Raw genomic sequence first — 19,662 nt, forward strand, 5'->3', positions numbered from 1 at the left:
AAATTTCATCCACAACTGCCAGAAAAAATGTTCAGGATGTAAAGAAAAACCCATAAATAACTTCAGGTGAAATACAGGACTCTCTGAAAATGTGGTGTGGCTGTTTCAAGATGCACAATAAGGAGGCACTTGAAGTAAAATGAGCTGCATGGTCGAGTCGTCAGAAGAAAGCCATTACTACGCAAATGCCAAAAAGTATCCCGCTTACAATATGCCAAACATCAGAGACAAGCCTCAAACCTTCTGGCACAAAGTCATTTGGAGTGATGAGACCTAAATTTAGCTTTTTAGCCACAACCATGAACACTACATTTGGAGAGGAGTCAACAAGACCTATGATGAAAGGTATGGAGGTGGATCACTGATATTTTGGGGATGTGTGAGCTACAAAGGCACAGGAAATTTGGTCAAAATTGATGGCAAGATGAATGCAGTATGTGAGCAAGGAAGCTGCGCATGGGACATACTTGGACATTCTAACATGACAATGATCCAAAACACAAGACCAAGTCGACCTGTCATTGGCTACAACAGAATAAATTGGTTCTGGAGTGGCCATCTCTTTCTCCTGACCTCAATATCATTGAGCCACTAATGAAAGGAAAGTCCAGAGGGCTGCACACCAAACTGAGATCCAAATGCCTTTATTCACATAAAACCATGAAGAACATGAGGAGCACTACATGTACAAGCAAGGGAGGCAAAGCATTGAGCCACTCTGGGGAGATCTCAAATGTGTAGTTCATGCAAGACAGCCCAAGAATTTACAGGAACTGGGGGCTTTTTGCCAAACGGTATGGGTAGCTTTACCATCTGAGAAGATAAAGAGCCTCATCCACAGATACTGCAAAAGTCTTCAAGCTGTGATTGATGTTAAAGGGGGTAATACACAGTATTAAGAACTGGGGTAGGTAAACTTTTCATCAGAGTGATTTGGGTAGTTTCTGTTGTCGTTATGATTTTTAAAAGAGTAAACATAGTTGATTGATAATAAATGGGCAAACACTAACCATGAGTGAAAGAAAAGTTTTTGTGTTATCATTCATATTCTCGGAAAAATGGCCAAGAAATCATAAATTCTGCCAGGGTATGTAAACTTATGAGCACAACTGTGTATGTATATGTGTGTGTGTATATGTATATATATACACACTAACCTGCCTCTAGCTAACGTTCTCTCAATCATTGCACTATATATGGCCACCGTGTAAGCAACCTTAAATAGTGTGGGACGTGGACTTAGCCCCCTGAGCCATGATTTGTCCAATCATGGCTCTCACAGCTGAGCAAGCTGTGTTTGGCCAAAGCATGCAGGTCAGGTGCATGCTTTGGACAATCGTCAGACATTACGGGGCATTCCGCAGTGCTCGAATTTGCCGCAAACGCCCCATAATGTTTGGTATTTGCCAAACTTACCTTTGACTCGAACATTGGGGCCATCCCTATTGGAGAACAGACAGACCCTTCCACCCTCCTGGTTGTGTCTGTTCAACCTCCTCACCCCCAGGGGTATCCACACGCTGGAACCTCATCCCTTTCCTGGCTTGACAGCCAGGTTTACACAGACATTGGGGTTGATTGAAGAGTGCAAAATCTGGCACAGCTCTACATAGAAACCAATCAATTTCTATTTTTTTTTTGTCAAAGCTTTATTGAACAAGTGGAAGTTAAAAGTGGATTGGCTGCCATGCACACCACATTTTCCATTCTCCAGGTTTAGTAAATCAAACCCATTGTGTACTATGATATTCCCCAGGTTTGGCTGTGGATCACATCCCTTGTGCAAACATTCACATAGGGGCCAAAGTTGATCAATAAACTTCTTTACTGTATAAAGTTGAGAGTTGCATAATATAGCCAACTTCATCATTGTATAATTGCCTGACTAGGAGATGCTAGCTCTTTCGCCTTGGCTAAAGTGAGCCAACTGTTCTTTCTTGCTACTGCCTTCATTGCTTCCATTGGAACCCAGGAGGAAACCAAGACCTTACTGCCTCTACCTCAGCTCTGATGTAGTGGAGCTTTGCCTTATTCCCCCAGGAGTCCAGAATAGGGAACTTCCAGAGGGTTCTGTTCTCCCCCAGGGAGAGAGGAGAGCAGGCGCACAGCAGTCTTGATTTCTTCCCTTGCTCTCTCTATGCCTCTCTGCTCTCCCTCTAGACTATATAGGGACTCCCAGAATCCTCTATGTAGGAGTAGTAACCTTTATAGGGGCCTATCCTGCCCTCTACCTACCTACATAGACTTCCCAAATGTGTTTACAACCCCTCTTTAAGCATCCCCCTACAATTGCTCACTCCCCAATCTCCTACCTATTTCCCCATTAAAAAAAAAAAAAACCTTTACCAGTATATTTTACCTCCTGAATTTTCCTTATGTGGAGACAATAAATAATCAGCAGCCATAGCTGAGCTAGCAGTTATGGAACAGGCTGCAGCAAGGAGAATTCCATTGCTCTACCTTGACCACAACCGATGACCCAGCAAAAAGAACGTTGCAATTTGTCCTAAGCCAGACTGCTGACAATGCAAATTGCACAGATGATGCTGCAGAACATCCATCAATAAAAGAAGCTGCAGGAATCAACCATAGAGGTCAATCACGTACCTCCCTCCCATTTTGCTGACAACCCACACGGCTACCTTTGTGCCATCACAGACCCTCCCAGCCTCCAATTACCAAATTGTCTTAAAATTATGTTGGACTAGGCACATGTTTTTCAAAACTCACAATGCAAGACTCTCAAATGGAAAACATTCACCTGGACTGAAACCTTCAGCTAATCAATGTTATCTTCCAATATCTCAGGAAACTGCAATTACCACCTACAACAGTCAAGGAACAACTGCAGCAATAGGTCCCGATAGAACAGATACATCAGACCTTGCAAGGTACATGAATCTTATGGAACCTATAAACATCCTATAAACAGCCTCCTGAAAGACAGTTATTGCCCAGGGAACTACAGAAGTTGGAGGTCCACATTTAGGTCAGTAGTTCAAGACCTTTGCATCCCACCCATGCAAAAGCTTGATTTGCTAATCAGATGGTTGGGGCTACAATCATTGGATTTGTCAAACAACCTAAAACTGTTCACATCTATGAACCAAAAAAACCTGAAACAATGCAAGGGGTTTCTAAGGAGTTGTGATATTTTCTTCAGGTGTTGAGCATCATTGGTGCATTTTGCCATGGTCTGCAAAGTTGCTGTCAAATGCTCAGAATGCGACAGCTACATGCATGTATTAGCCTTTTGGCCAAACCGCTGAACTCTACATCCAGTAAAGACTTCATACTTATTTGAAAAAATGGTGGGAAGAATCATGAACTGCAACAGTCACATTAATATGTACTGAGCTATTCCATAAAGGACTTTGGGCAAAAACTCATGTAAAAAAAATGTTATTAAGGTGTTATCCCTCAAGGAAAAACTAAGAAAGCTAAATGGCTTTTCAGACGGAATTCCGCTCAACCATGGCTTGCATGCACACGGTCACACAAGTTTTCTGAACTGTCGACCGCCAAGAACGCGGTGGCGTACAACACTACGACGAGCCGAGAAAATGAAGTTCAATGCTTCCAAGCATGCGTCCAATTGTTTGCGAGCATGCGTAGGAATTTTGCGTGTTGGAATTGCTACAGGCGATCGGAATTTCTGTCTGGTATTCGGCCAGCAAAAGTGGAGCATACACATGGTCACATTTTTGGACCAAAATCTCTCATCTGTCTTTTGCTGGCCGAATTTCCGAACGTGTGTACGCAGCATTAGTTAGCATACCTGCTGTCATTTACTTGCTGTGCTGGTTCCTTGGAAAATTCAGGAACAACCACAAACACCACTGATGCCACGTACACACGATCGGACTATCCGGTGGACTTAGTCCAGCGGACAAACCGCCGGACTTTGCAGCGGAGGTCCTCGGGACTTGCCGAACGAGCGGACCTGCCCACACACAACCGGACTTTTCCAGACTTTTGAAATGAACGGACTTGCCCACACACAGAGAAAAGTCCATTCATTTTGAACGCGGCTCCAGGTAGACGGGACTAGCAAAGGAGGTCAATGTCGCCACCTCCATTGGCGAGATTGACACCTCGCTAGCCCCGTCACCTGGTATGGACTTAAAGGGGAATCCCTACGCTGAAAAAACAGCGTGGAGGTCCCCTCCAAAGTCCATATCAGACCTTTATCCGAGCATGCAGCCCGGCCAGTCAGGAAAGGGGGTGGGTACAAGCGAGCATCCCACACTCCTGAGCCATACCAGGGCACATGCCCTCAACATGGGGGGTGCTTTGGGCAAGAGGGGCCCTGCGGCCCCCCACCCCGAAGCACCTTGTTCCCTGGCTGTTGGTTGTCGGGGTCTGTGGGCAGGGGGCTTGTCGGAATCCGGGAGCCCCCTTTAATAACGGGGCCCCCCAGATACCGGCCCCCCACCCTATGTGAATGGGCATTGGGGTACCATTCACCTGGTGAAAAAAAAAGTGTAAAGAAAAAAACACAACACATGTTTTTAATGGACAGCTCCGGTGGTCTTCCGTCTTGGGGGGTCTTCTCGCCAGACTCACCCGGTGACCCCGCCCCATGTCCCTATATAAGTCGCCACACAACGCGTCCCTGTCATTGCGGCCAGAGAGAGCGTTGAGCCAACATCTCAAGGAAGAAGAAGAGAAAGCGGCGGCGGCGACGACAGAAGACCAGGCCACCGCTAGTAAAAGAGCTGGAAGAAGAAAGTGGAGGCCCAGCAAGAAGAACCGAAGAGGGGGACAAGACCCCTGAAGTCGGAAGAAGGCCTCCGGACGGCGGCGGTGATGAAGAAGAAATCTGGGCTCCTCCGCTAATAAAAGAGCTAGCAAAAGATAGCGGAGGAGCCCCGGATTTCTTCTTCGTCACCGTCGCCGTCCGGGGGTCTTCTTCCGACTTCGGGAGTCTTGTCCCCCTCTTCGGTTCTTCTTGCCGGGCCTCCACTTTCTTCTTACAGCTCTTTTACTAGCGGTGGCCTGGTCTTCTGTCGTCGCCGCCGCCTTCTCTTCTTCTTCTTTGAGATGTTGGCTCAATGCTCTCTCTGGCCGCAATGACAGGGACGCGTTGTGCAGCGACTTATATAGGGACATGGGGCGGGGTCACCGGGTGATGTCACATGGTGACCCCGCCCCCTTATAATGTCACATTCCCGGAGGATGCTGAAGAGAAGAAGAGAAGACGGCGGCGACGACAGAAGACCGGGCCACCACTAGTAAAAGAGCTGGAAGAAGAAAGCGGAAGAATCCGCAAGAAGAACCAAAGAGGGGGACAAGACCCCTGAAGTCGGAAGAAGAGGTGACAGAAGACCGGGCCACCACTAGTAAAAGAGCTAGCAGAAGATAGCGGAGGAGTCCGGCGAGAAGACCCCCCAAGACGGAAGACCACCGGAGCTGTCCAATAAATTATTTTAAAAACATGTGTTGTGTTTTTTTCGTTACACTTTTTTTCACCAGGTGAATGGGTAGGGGTACATGGTACCCCAATACCCACTCACATAGGGTGGGGAACCGGTATCTGGGGGCCCCCTTATTAAAGGGGGCTCCCGGATTCCGATAACCCCCCCGCCCGCAGACCCCGACAACCAACGGCCAGGGTTTTCGGGAAGAGGCCCTTGTCCTCATCAACATCAGGGCCCCCCTTGCCCAAAGCACCCCTCCATGTTGAGGGCACGTGGCCTGGTATGGCTCAGGAGGGGGGGCCACTCGCTCATCCCCACCCCCTTTCCTGACCGCCAGGCTGTGTGCTCGGATAAGGGTCTGATATGGACTTGGGGGGGACCCGCACACCGTTTTTTCGGCGTAGGACTTCCCCTTTAAGTCCATACCAGGTGACGGGGCTAGCGAGGTGTCAATCTCGCCGATGGAGGCGGCGACATTGACCTCCTTTGCTAGTCACATCTACCTGGAGCTGCGTTCAAAATTAACAGACTTTTCTCCGTGTGTGGGCAAGTCCGTTCATTTCAAAAGTCCGGCGGACTAGCACACAGACGGGTGGATTGTCCGCCGGACTCGGCAATTTTGAGTCATAAACTTCTTTCTAAGTCTGCCGGACTTTTAGAAAGAAAAAGTCCGCCAGAGCCCACACACAGGCGGATTGTCCAGTGGACTCTGGTCCGCCGGACTGGGTCTCAATAGAGGTATTTTCAACTGCCCAATTTTATAGTAAGGGGGTTGGCTTACCTAAAAGCCCCCTTTATTACTCTTCTATATCTGGTGTCCAAGCAGTGTACTATGGCTGAAAAAATTCTCCTGGGTAAATGTGCACAAAAAATTGCCAGGTACTCTCTTGTACAAAGCTAGCTCTCTTCCACTATAATCTCCATAAAGAATCATCTGCAGACAAACTGGACACAAAACAGAAACAAATTTCACATCTTTGTCTCTCTTAGCTATGTCTAATATTCTTCCACAGTGGGATCTGTCCCAAAAGGCACGGGTTGAGATTAGCTCAAAAATCAGGTCATGAGTTTTGTATTTTGTGATGGTGGTGGAATGAAGTAGCCAAGTAGGTGTCTCTTTGGGAAAGCCATTCATGGACTCCAGATGCATGCTTAGAATATGGCCAGTTTGTGCCAATGTAAGAGAGAGAGGTGAGGAATTCAGTAGACACTTTCCACTTTTTAGGGGCAAAAAATAGCAACTGGTCATAAAACCCAACATGGTCAGTTGGTTCTTCCCTCATGGAGGGCCAGCCAGGAGTTGTCTGCAGAGGTTGTGGACAGAATATCACATATCAATGGGCAAACTAAATTGGCTTTGTACTGAGCTACATCATGCAAAATAATGCAGCATTGGGGTAATAATGACTGCATATGGCTTCAACAGAAAGGCATAGAACACTCCTGATCAAAATCAGAACAATGTCAACCACAGTTATAATAATATAACTATTATATACACAAAATAAATCTTACCGGTACTGTCAGCGTTGTTTCAGTGGCTTTGGTGGAAGTTGGATCATTTGTACCCGGACCATAAATGATTACATACTTCACTATAATACCATGGGGTATTGAAGGAGCAGCCCAACTTAGAAACAAAGAATAAGCACTTGTGGCTTTTGCATTGGGTGGTCGAATGGCTTCGGGGGCAGTTTCCAGTGTACGGATTAAAGACCAAGGGCTTTCTACAGAACCCACACTATTTTGTGCAGTGACGCAGTATTCATATGCTGTGTATGGCTGCAATTCATCAGAAATGTCTGTATATTCCAAGACTCCTCCCAGCAATGTAAGCAACGTGGTATTTCCTGGTTGGCCAGCAAGACGTCTATAAAAGAAAAAACAATAAACGTGAAGACTTTTTGGTGTAAATTCTTATATGAGGATGTCTTTACAAATTAAATGTATAAAATCTGGTTCACAGTACTTAATCTGCTAATATGTATATTGGAATATGGTACACTATAAAGCACCCCTCCAAATTATTGAGTTTAAATATTCCCAATGAAGGGTACTATTAATGATACAGGATGCAAAGACATTTTTTTTTTTTTTTTCAAACAATTTTATTAAGAGTAATAAAATTACCATACAGATAAAAGAAACAACATCCTTCAATATAATAGGTATAACATCAATCTATTGATAGGTGGCATACAATATGTCAAAAGTCTAGATTGTGACCTGTCAAAGCAGCGTCTAGCTCGACAAATGATAGGCAAACTCATTCTGGTGGTGTGCAGCAGTCTTGAAGGATATTCCTACCAACTAAAAAAGGAAAGCAATGAGAAGGAATCAGAACAATTGAACTAATTACGGTCAGTCTTGAAGTCTGAACAAGAACCAAGGGTTCCATTTAACATCAAATAAGGGGACAGAATCATGTTGTATGTAAAAAAAAAATTCGGCTATCATCATGTGGTCTATGCGGGACACAACTTGTGCGAATGGGACCAGGGATGTCTTCCAATGTAACGCAGTGGTCCAATGCATGGCAATATAAATTGAGTAGATCAATCTCATCAAGGGTTTGGGAGTGTCAGAGAGAACTTGAAATAGGAGACAGCGCTGTTGGGTCAAGGTTATGGATCCCCCTGCTAATTTGTGAATCATTTTTAATACCTCTTTCCAGATGGATAGCAATTTTTCAAAATAAGTGCCGATGGGTGCCTAAGTGAGTGCAGCCAATAAAGCAGCTAGAGGAGGCTTGTGGATAAATTTTACTCAGGTGTACGGGGGTGTAATACCACGTGTCATCAGTTTAATAGCAGTCTCCCTGATTGTTAACGATTTCGTACAGTTGTGCATGTTTTGCCAGCCTTTCTCCCAGTCCAGGTCCTAATCCCCCAGAGTTCTTGCTCCCACTGGGATCTGTATTTTAATGTGGGTTTCTATAGATTCTAATGTTTTAATGTTCTAATGTTTTATAAACTTCCGAGATAAGGCCTTTTTGGTGGGGGGAAGTGTGGCATAGGTCCTCAAAGAATGTTTTAGACTCTGAAGGGGGGCTGGCATAGTGCTGTTGAAAGAAATGTCGCATTTGTAGAAAATGATAGTATTCCCTATCCGGTATATGATAATGAGTCTGTAAATCTGAGAATGTGGTAAATTTCAACCCGACTAGAAATTCTTCAAGCATGGTCAAGTTACGTCCAGTCCAGACTAGGAAGGATTCCAGGTGACCATATGCCGGGGGAATCTGGGGTCACCAAGATATGAGGCCCCTAGAGGTGTTTGCATCATGAGGTTGTATTTTGCCTTATATTGGTTCCATAGTTTCAGTCCCATTGCAACAACTTGGTTTTTAAAAGCCAATTCAGGGTTAGAAAGGTTAGAGAACCACATCAGTCCAGGGAGATATAGGGGAGTTATAGAGTCACTTTCAAATCTGACCCAGGGGACCCTGGAGTTCCTAATGTTCCATTGGGCCTGTTGTGTATATCTACTGGCTAAGTAGTAAAGCCATATTTGAGGGACTCCCAAGCCCCATCTCTTTGAGGAGCGGTATAGAACATCTTTAGTGAATCTCGGGGGTTTGTCATGCCAGATAATTCTGTTAAAGTGGGCCTGAATGTTAAGCAGATAGGTTTTAGAGAATCGAATTGGAATGGAACGGAACAGGTAAAGTAAATTGGGGAGAATTGTCATTTTGAGGGCAGTAATCCTACCTATGAAAGGAATGTGGAGAGGGGACCAAAGTTTGAGGGTTTTCTTCAGTTTTGCTAATCCTGGGGGGGGGGGGGGGGGGGTAGTTGGCTTCAAAGAGTTTGCCAAAATCTCTTGTAAGACCAATGCCTAGATATGGGAGATGGGTTTCAGCCCATGTGAAAGGATAAGCTTGTCTAAGTTGGTGAAGTTCCTTAGGTGGAAACCCCATTGGAAGGGCTACTGACTTTGAGACACTGATCGAAAGTCCGGAGACTCTGGCAAAGTTGGACATGGTCTGTAGTAGGATAGGCGAAGAGATTAGGGGGTTAGTGAGGAACATCAGTACGTCGTCCGCATACACGCAAAATTTGAAGGTCGAAGGACCTTTGGTGTAGCCGGATATGTCTGGGTTATTTAGTATAGCGGTGGCCAGGGGTTCCAATGTGAGGGCAAAAATTAAAGGGGAGAGTGGACACCCCTGTCTGGTACCCCTTCCTAGGTTAAAAAATTCAGAACTACAGCCTGGGATCCTAATACGTGTTTTAGGAATTTGATAAAGGGCCTGAAAGGCTTGCAAAAATTTACCTTGGAAACCCATGTGTTGTAAAAGAGTAGATATATAACTCCAGGAAATGCTGTCGAAAGCCTTTTGCATATCTAGGCTAAGCAAGAGGAGCTTCTGGGAGGATACATTAGCATCCTGGATAATGTCTGCTGCTAGACGTATGTTATCTTGCAAAGACATTTTAGATATTCCCACCACTAGATTTCCTCTCAGTTTTCATTTTGAACATAGGTTGTCATGGAACTATCCCAGCCTATAAATGGACAGTGAAGGAGAACAGCACAATTATATGCTTATCTTTATGTCACTGTTATCCTTGTCCTGCTTCTCCTTTTCCCACCCAGGAATAGTTGATCCATGGAATATCCAATTGCCTTCTGAGGGATCAGGAAGGATTTTTTTCCCACTAGAGCAAATTAGATCATGCTTTAATTCATTTTTTTTGCCATCCTATGGATCAACTGTGATTATAGGATTGTGAATATTTTTCCTATTGGTTGAACTAGATGGACTTTTTTCAACCTGAATAACTACCTAAACCTGATCAGTAATGTATAGGGGGCTGCAAAGGACCAATGCCAAGTCAGGTGCTAACACTGCTTGCATTTCAAAAACACATGTATTAATGAATACAGAGCTGCATTCATTTGCGTATTTTATATAGCATTTAGAGTTCAGCTTTAATTCTTACCCAGATAACAATGATAACGTGCCGCAAATTTGTGGCAGTGTTGAATTGTCAGTCTGTTAACTTGCTGTACATTTTCACTGGCAAGTTGTACACTTGCAGAGCACTTGAAGCACAAGTTTTAGTTGACACTTTTCAAATTTGTAGCAAAATTTGAGAGGCAAATCTCTAACAAGAGCAAAGTTGCAGTGGTGAGTCTACAGCAAGAGCTCTGCAAGTCTACAGCATGCAAATTCAGCCACAGCAATCCCTGTGGTGGGATGACTATTGCACAAGATAACTGAACCAGAACTTGAAGCAGACATGCAGAATGTTTGCAAAAAAAGTTGATCTGCAGTCATGCAATGCAAACTTTAAATAGCTTAGTAAGTCATTTTCAAACTTTCAGCACAATTGCTTGCTATCTGGGTAGTTTAGGAATAAGTAGAAGTTAATATGCATGGTCATATTTGGGACTAGAGGAGTTATCATTGGATTTAGGCCAAGATATTGCTGTTAAAGTGAAACTTCACTCTCTCAATCAACATTGGCTATTTTTAATCCTCATTCTGCTAGCATTATTAAATAGATAGGAAGTATTTTACATGTTTTAAATTTTTTTTTTTTACATTTCTTCAGTTAATTCCTGGTTTCCATGCCTAGTCAAATTATGTCATACATCCCAGGAGTATTTAGGAGGAGGGCTTTTAAGCTTACCCTCTTGTCTGCATGCCTGAGCTAAGGGCAGTTGGTTCCAGGAAGTAAATGCTACATGAATCATCTGCCCTTAGTCAAAATGGCCACAGCCAGAAATGCTTGGGGGTGTTGAAAATGGCATTTTTGGCTTGTGGTGTTTAGATGCAGTGTAGTTCCGCTTTAAGAAATAATTTTCACAGGACAGGATCCGTATCTCTCTATTAAAGACCCCCATCAAATCATTCCACCAAATTAACCACCCCCATCAAACCATCAAATCATTCTCTGCAGCTATTATTACATTTGGACCCCCCCCCTCCCTTTAGAATGTAAGCTCTATGAGCAGGGCCCTCCTGTACCTTTTGTATTGAACTGTACTGTAATAGTGTTGCCCCCCCCCCCCCATACATTTTAAAGAACTGCGTAAACTGTTGGTGCTATAGAAATCGTGAATAATAATAATAATTAAAGGCACTTTTTGCTAGCCGGGATATACTATATGCCGCTAGCCTCACTGAATTTTAATGCCATTTTTCCCTTGTGGACCCTAGACATTCAAGTGTATTTGTCCATTATCTGTTATGAGATGCACACCTGCCCCTGTCGTAGCAACATTTAGTTACTTACTAGTAGTTTGTTGGAAATATTCCACATATCTGGTAACCCTCCAGCCACTGGATATTTGTACATGAAGCCTGGCCCACATAAAAATAGTGAGATTTGCTCTCCCCCCCTTTTTTCTTTGTTTATATCTCTAAACCTTGAACGTCATGAAGAAGCCTTACGGCGAAACGCGTAGATGTACAAGGGCTCATTGTACAAATTGTATCATTCTCATATGATTTTTTATTTTTTTGAATACTGTAATCATACTATGTACTTTTTTCAATAAATATATATATATATACTTTTTGTTACTTCTTTATTGTTTCCTTGCCTCAAAAGTTCGACCTCTGGTTACTTTTTATAGTACCCCCTTTTTTTCCCACTCTGAGTTACGAATGTGGCATTATGAGTGCTGTCCTTTTTCATTTGAAATAATTTTCACTGTTTAAGTGTTAAGTGTTAGGGGGTGTTGTAAGTGCTAAGAGTTTATTTTAGGTATGTTTACAATTAATGTTTAGGAGGGACAAAGAGATTAAGTGTTAGGTTGGGGATAGAGGCAAGTTAATGAGTGTGATAAAAGTGTGCTTTGTGTCCACATTTATTTTTGGTGTAAAGTTCTTGACCCCCAGCACCAACTACTAACATACAAAATTTGACTTGATTTTTACAGTTCATGGTCTAGTATATCATCCTTATTTTTCTTCATTATTTAGCAAGTTACTGTCCTAAAATGAGTTCTAAAATATTAAAGATTAATTCCAGGTATGGATATTTAATACATAGTTGCATTGGTCTAGCTTGGACCATCTAACTATGTATGTACATACCATACATGGTCAATGCTCCTGGAAGCTGGAAATCACTGAAGTAGAAACCGCTACTCTAGTGATCTCCACTTGCTTCTGGGTCCTGTGACGAGCGGCTACATTTTCTGAATAATGGCAAAGCATTCTCTGATTGAAGGAGGTGGAAAAAAGGAATGCATTCTATGAATGGTCCCTGCGCCAAGTGGCTGACCTCCTTTGTTCAGAGTGCAGCAGGGTAGCCGCTCGACATGGGACCCAGAAGCAAGTGGAAATCACTGGAGTAGTGATGTCTACTTCAGTGATTCCCAGCTTTCAGGGGGATTGGCCAGGTATGGTTGATACAGTTACATTAGTCCAAGCTAAACATATGTAACCATGCATAAAATATCCATACCTGGATATCTTCTCTAATGCCGCATACACACGATCAGAGTTTTTGTCTGAAAAATCTTGGATGGTTTTTCTGACGGAATTCCACTCAGGCTTGGCTTGCATACACACGGTCATACAAGTTTTCTGAACTGTCACCATCAAGAACGCGGTGAGGTACAACACTACAACGAGCCGAGAAAATGAAGTTCAATGCTTCTGAGCATGCGTCAAATTGTTTCCGAGCATGCGTAGGAACGTTGCACGTCGGAATTGCTACAGACGATCAGAATTTCCAATCAGAACTTTTTCCGTCGGAAAAATAGAGAACCTGCTCCCAATCTTTTGCTGGTGGGAATTCCACCAGCAAAAGTCAGAGGGAGCGTACACACGGTCGCAATTTCCGACCAAAACCTCACATCGGACTTTTGCTGGCGGAATTTCCGATCGTGTGTACGGGGTATAAGTATCCAGTGTCTCACTAAGTAATGAAGCCAGGATTACAACCCTGAAACTTACACTTTCAAAAACAAGTCGGCTACATGAGCACAAGTATCTCTCTGATGGCAGGTTTCTTTAAAAGGGAAGAAAAATTCCCAGAAATATGCTACCAGGCGAACACAAGCATCTCCTGAGCCTATAATAAAAATGAACCTTTCTTCCCTCTGTCTAGAGGTTGTTTTATCTGTATCATTGCTTAAACAAAACTCTTGTCCTTTATAGACGTGTTTGCATGGGTAGATAATCGCCATCTAACACAGCGATCATGAAAAGCTTCCATTTACCATTACGCCACGATATGATGGGGAGACGAATGTGAGGTGAACATTTTTTCCATACTGCTTGACACAAAGTACTTTTTTGTCCTAATTTAAATAGGTCAATTCTTGTGGCATTATGTGAGATGCAGGAGAGATTTTCTAAAGTGCTCTTTCAAGCTACTGTAGTTTGATTAGGAATAAAAATGATGCGTGGATAAAAAGCACAGCAAATTCCACTGAAGAGCGTCAGGAAAAGAACTCAGACAAATGGACGGGGCATGTTACAGGATATCATCTGCTACTGCAATGAGTGTGAATGCCCGGTACTGTGTGTTGTGCTGCAATTTATTTACAAGTACTATATGCTGCACATTCTGCGCATTGTGGTGTGCATTGCAAAGATGGAACAGGGACATTTTTTTCATTCAAAATGAAAGGGCTATGTTAATGCCATATCCATTATTAAATTAAATTGTGCACATCAGTTATGTGCAGCAATACACTGCAATGGATTGGAAAAGCGTGAAGGGGTACTAATCTATTTCAAATGATTAAAGGGAAATTATAACATGCCAATGTGTTGTAGTAAGATGCAATAAATGTGTGAGTTTACACCATTTATCACCACAGTCCATAGAAAGGCAATCCATGATCAGCTCCTGGGTTTCTGATCTCGCAACAGACCACTCCATAGGAGTACTTTGGAGAAGGTAATACGGGTCTGTTTTGTCTTGCTCTGTAGTAATGGATGAACTATATGGCGATCTATTGCTGACTTATTGCAATTAGTAATAGATCACAATTAGAAGTGATCTGTTACTGGAAAGCTGCAAAGGTGGGATCTGGAGTCTCCGCTGACAAGATCCAGACCCCCATGACAAAAAAAAAAAAGTATAAAAAAATAAATTTTATGTAAGAATATCTGGATGACGTTTGTATTTACTGCGTTGTGGCTTCACATACACTTTAAGTGATGTTTTCTTATTGGTTGTTGTGAGTTTTTGAACTTCCACATTATAACTTATCTTATCCTCAATGCCTTGCCTCATTGAAGAAACCCACAAGAGCAGAGTACCCCCTGATCTTCTTAATAAAGGGGCAGTTCACTATCCTTCACACTTTAGAGGGACCAGACTGTTGACAGCAGTAGTAGGAATAGCCTTAGCATACGTGGTCACTGAGTAAAACAATGTCTGAAGCCCCATACACACTATCAGATTTTCTGCTGATTTTTTTCTTCAGATTTACCAAAACCATATAATATGAGGTCAAACCTTAGGAGTTTCAATGTGTATGCAATCAGGCAGGCCCTTCTACTACATGGTTTTGGTAAAATTGAAGACAAAAATCAGCAGAAAATCTGATAGTGTGTATGGGGCTTTAGGCTCAGTGATCAGGGACTAAAAAAATGCTCCAGGGTGGGTGGTGACTGGGAGTAACAAAAGGTTAATGGTCAGTGAGAGGAGGAATAATGCCCCATCATCAGCATGAGTGGAAGGAATTGTGCCCCATCGTTGTCAGTGGGAGGAATTGTGCCCAACATTGGTGTCAGTGGAAGGAATTTCACCCCATTGTTGGTATCAGTGGAAGGAATTGTGCCCCTTTGTTGATGTCAGTGGAAGTAATTATGCCTCATTGTTTGTGTCAGTGGATAGAATAGTGGCCCATCACTGGTGTCAGTGGAATGAACAGTGCCCTCATAGTTGGTGTCTGTGGCAGACCCAACCAGAAATGGGGCTTTTGGAGAGGACTGAAGGGTAGCCTCTTGCGTACTGACTATGGGCCCTGGATTTGAGGGGGTCTCTATTCTTGGGAAGTGTGTGCCTGGGTGACCCTTGGAGTGGTCTTGCTTTGGACTCGGTATTGTCTCCCAGAAACACACAGACTCTGAGAATCTAGGCCCGGAATACATATTTGGGTCCTTTGTGCCCAAACCAGCAATGACTTCTTTAGACTGTGAGACCCAGAGCAGATGTTAATATAATCAGCTCAAACCAATCTGATACTAGGGTCTCCTGCTATAGTCTGTTTATTAAGGTGTTATGTGTTTATTGTTAAGTACGTCTCTCCTATTGTGTGCCACCTAGGTGTGCATTCCCATTTTTAATTGAGACACTTATTTTTTAGTTTTGTCTTCTCAACTCTTGTAGATGGGATTTAATATCGTGTCTACTTAAACTTCTTATCGAACCATTGTGGGTTGTTATGTGTTAATGGTTATAATAATGTGTAATGAACTTTGTGTATCCTGAGTTGTGGACTGGGGGCTGAACTGTCTGGGTACCTAGGCTTATTCAAGTATCTAGTTGTTAATTAGTTCATGTTAATTAGATCACTGTCAACTATTAGTTGCTAGATGTGGATTAGCATACTGTTTATGTTGGCTGTTCCTTAACTATGTTAATTATATTCCTACGAACAGTTTGTATTGTATAGGATAATGAGATCAGGCTACCTGATCTTGTGTGCTATATATATTCTGTATGAATTTACAATAAAGAGTTCCAGTTTGCACCTAAGCTAGTGTCGTTGAGATCTTGGGTGCAATATTCAGCTATAATATCCGCTTCCTGACTAAAGGTATACTTACAGAAGCACCCAAGCTAGGCGCTAGATGATTCCATCACACTGACTGTGGGAGAAATAGTGCCCCGTATTCGTGTCAGTGGAAGGAATTGTGCCCTTATAGTTGGTGTCCCATAGATGGTATCAGTAGGAGGAATAGTGCCCCTTCATGCCAGTGCCAAAGGGCCAGATAAAGACAAGCAAAGGGCTACATCTGGCCTCTAGCCCACAGTTTGGGGATCACTGTACTAGAAGAACAGTACAGGTGTTCTTTTAAGAACACCTCACCATAACCTGCCTAGTTATACTTCCTTGTTGAACCTGCAAGCCCTAGTAGATAGAAGCTGTGGTCTATGCAATGATGCCCAACAAGCCTTGCACCCCTAACTCTACTATATAGAAGACATTGTTTTTACATACTGTGCTGATAATAACCAACATGCCTAAAAAAAAAGCTTTATGCAATTTGGATTAAATGGCCTAATATCATCAGTCAGTAAACCAGCAGTTCTACATACACAGTTGATACGGGGAATATAGGGTGTAAAATGGCAAAGTTCCTCCCACAATATTTAAATATTTTTTTTATTTTTTTTATTTAGGATAGAAGTGATGCAATAGACATACCTTATTTTTATGTAGACTCGTATGTGCTACAGTGCCATAAAAGTAACAGTATTAGAGTTCGTTTAATACACAACATAGCATAACACTGCAGCATTTTTATTAGGCGAGGTATTCCGCAAACACATTTGTATTGCTGCTACTTGTATCTCTGAAAATAAGCTGCAGGTTGTCAGATTAAAATGTACATCAGCATTAAGTGTGGAAGACGCCTATGAAATTTTAATTTGATGGAACAGTATAGCTGTCAAATGTAGTTCACGATTCATATAGATGAATTGACAGATTAATGTACTTTTTAACCCAGTTTAGACTCTGCAGCTTATATGGGACGAGATCTTAAGATTAACCACGGTTGATGGGACTCTACAATGATTATTGGTGCAAGCTTGTTGGTTCTGATTTGTATTACTGTAGAGCATGGAGAACATTAATTAATACAATATTACAAGAGTAAAAAGCCACAATTAATAAATAATATCCAGCATCCATCCACTGCTCTTTCTGCACCAAACTGGTGAAAGGTGAACTCTGGTTGTGTAATACGCTATACTGAAACTTACTAAATACACAGGGGAGATACATATACACGAGTTGTTTTACATAGCAAAAGATTTGTAATTCTATATAACTTGGTTCCCCAGCCAGCCAGCACTGCCAGGTTCTGGACCTCCACTGCAATGGCAGCACAATTTAAGGGCTGTACACATGGGCTGATGTCGAGCAGCATCAGCCCGTTCAGTGAAACCGGCTCGTGTGTATGGAAGCTGGTCCGGCAGAAGCCATAACCAAAAAAGGTCTGCGGTCGGCTTCTGATCAGTGCTCTCAGCCAATGGCTGAAACCGCTGACCAGTGTGTTCTGTGGGGGCTCCCCTGTCAGAACTCATAAAGCTCAGCGAATGACATTGTTGTACTAACATCAGATTGTTAGTACAGCGGCTCCCCCTGAGACCTTCAGTTTTTTTTCTTTCAGCCCGCTATATATTGAATGTAAAAAACAAAACAAAAAATGAATAGTATGCACCAGTCTTTTGTGTAGACCACACCCAAGCCTACAGATCGGACAATAAAGTGGCATAAGGTCATCACTCATACTGCTCTCTTCTACTGTCAGCACATGTCATGTGCACTGCAGCAAAGTATCCTATTGCTGCCCCTCCTTCTTCCAGTCTGAGTGCTGCTGTGCAGCAGATTGCATGAGGTTCATTTAAAGACAAATTCAGGCTCTCACACTAATTGCACTTAAAATGGAAGAAAAGCCTAAGTCAAACTATGAAAAATAATAATTACAAACCCGCGCTGGAAAATATAAACAGAATTTAAGCAAAATATATCCTAGGGCTGCTGCTGAAGTGAGAGGTAAGTACCCCAAAATAGTGATTGTGAAAAATTAAAAAATCAGCACTGCACCTACTATTATGCAAATGTGTACCAACAGTTATCATACAATAATACCTGAAATCTTCGCCCTTAATATAGTGCATGTTTGATGAACTTTTTCAAGCACAATACTGATACATGTTCTTACTTATACCACATGTGCATAGGAAACATTTGGATGAATTTCTTTTGATTGCACAGGATATATATACACGGACTTTATATGTATTGTTTATTGATTGAACTATGTTATAGTTTAGCACGTTAATTGGTCATATTAATATTTCGTTTACACAGCACTGGTTATATTTTAACATGTATATTATTGTATGATAACTGTTGGTACACATTTGCATAATAGTAGGTGCAGTGCTGATTTTTAAATTTTTTCACAATCACTAAGTCAATCTATGTCTAAACATGTTCCCTTCCCCCTTCTTCTACCTATCCTGCCTAACCTGTATAAAAAAAGATCTGTGTGCTTATCTATTTTTAATACACTCTCATCTGGTCATGTGATCATGCAGCTCTGGCTTCCCTGTGCCAGTGACTGGCTGCTGCAGGGAAAAGGATGGAGTACCAACAATGGGACCTTTTTACAATAGTTGGACTTAAAAGAGAATTTTTTTTTGTTTTTTTTTTTATTTGAAATAATAATTACCTAGGTGGATTCAGCATCATTCCGATGCTGCACCTGTCCCCTGCTGGCTCTAAGACTGAGAACTTAGCTATCAAGGATCCCTGATCAATCAGTTCTCAGTGCTCTGTCCTCTGGACAGAGAGCTGGTGACTGTCTGCTCTATGCCCACCCCCCACCCACCCCATTTCATGTTCACTGCAGGTGGGAGTGGCTGGCTCAAGCACTTAGCGGCTCGCTGAGAGGCTGAGCCAGGTGCTGGTCCAGGCTACTGGGTGGATCCAGACCATATGGTTGTGATCTTTCCCCAGCTTGGACTGGCTCTGTGACATCAGCTGACAGCAGGCTTCAGCCCGCTGTCTGCTGAAAACAGGTCACAGGAGTGCAGAACGGACTGCACTCCTATGATCCATAGGAGAAGTACAGTCAAATGAGCTTTGGCTGTATTTCTCCTTTAGGCTTTTCTTCCACTTTAAAAATACATTTAATGTTTTGAATAATATATCTAACTGCATTATTTAATAGAATACTATAATGTTTTTGATTTTTGTAAAGTTTTCAAGTTTTTAAATAGATCTTCAAAAACATTAGTAAACAATTAAAAATTTGGAAATACATTTAATACATGGCACAGCATTCTGGGCTTCCTAATAAGACCACCCAGCAGTATCTGTTCACTTGTGGACTGCCTGTCTCTAATGCTAAGTTCACACTAGAACATGGTGCAGGAAACCTGCAATCTGCAGGGGGTGTCAATGTTAAGTTAGGCTGGATTCACACCTATGCATTTTTAGTGCTTTTTGCATTTTGCAGATTTGCACTACAGAACATGTTCCATAAGAAACAATGTTAAATGGACTGTAGTGCAAATCCTTA

General features: G+C 42.6%; 1 protein-coding gene across 1 annotated transcript in view; it reads right to left on the bottom strand.

Moving 5' to 3' along the window:
• Positions 1 to 17,077: 17,077 nt before the first annotated feature.
• LOC143986677 (usherin-like) overlaps positions 17,078 to 19,662 on the bottom strand; it is a 67,170-nt gene continuing 64,585 nt past the window's right edge. The window contains exon 7 of the mRNA XM_077485084.1: positions 17,078 to 17,180. Within this exon, the coding sequence (XP_077341210.1) occupies positions 17,078 to 17,180 (103 nt within the window). The remainder of the gene's footprint in view (positions 17,181 to 19,662) is intronic.

This window comes from Lithobates pipiens, unplaced genomic scaffold (assembly GCF_037356315.1).
Source record: "Lithobates pipiens isolate NorthernLeopardFrog02 unplaced genomic scaffold, aLitPip1_a1.2 Scaffold_18, whole genome shotgun sequence".
Lineage (NCBI taxonomy): Eukaryota > Metazoa > Chordata > Amphibia > Anura > Ranidae > Lithobates > Lithobates pipiens.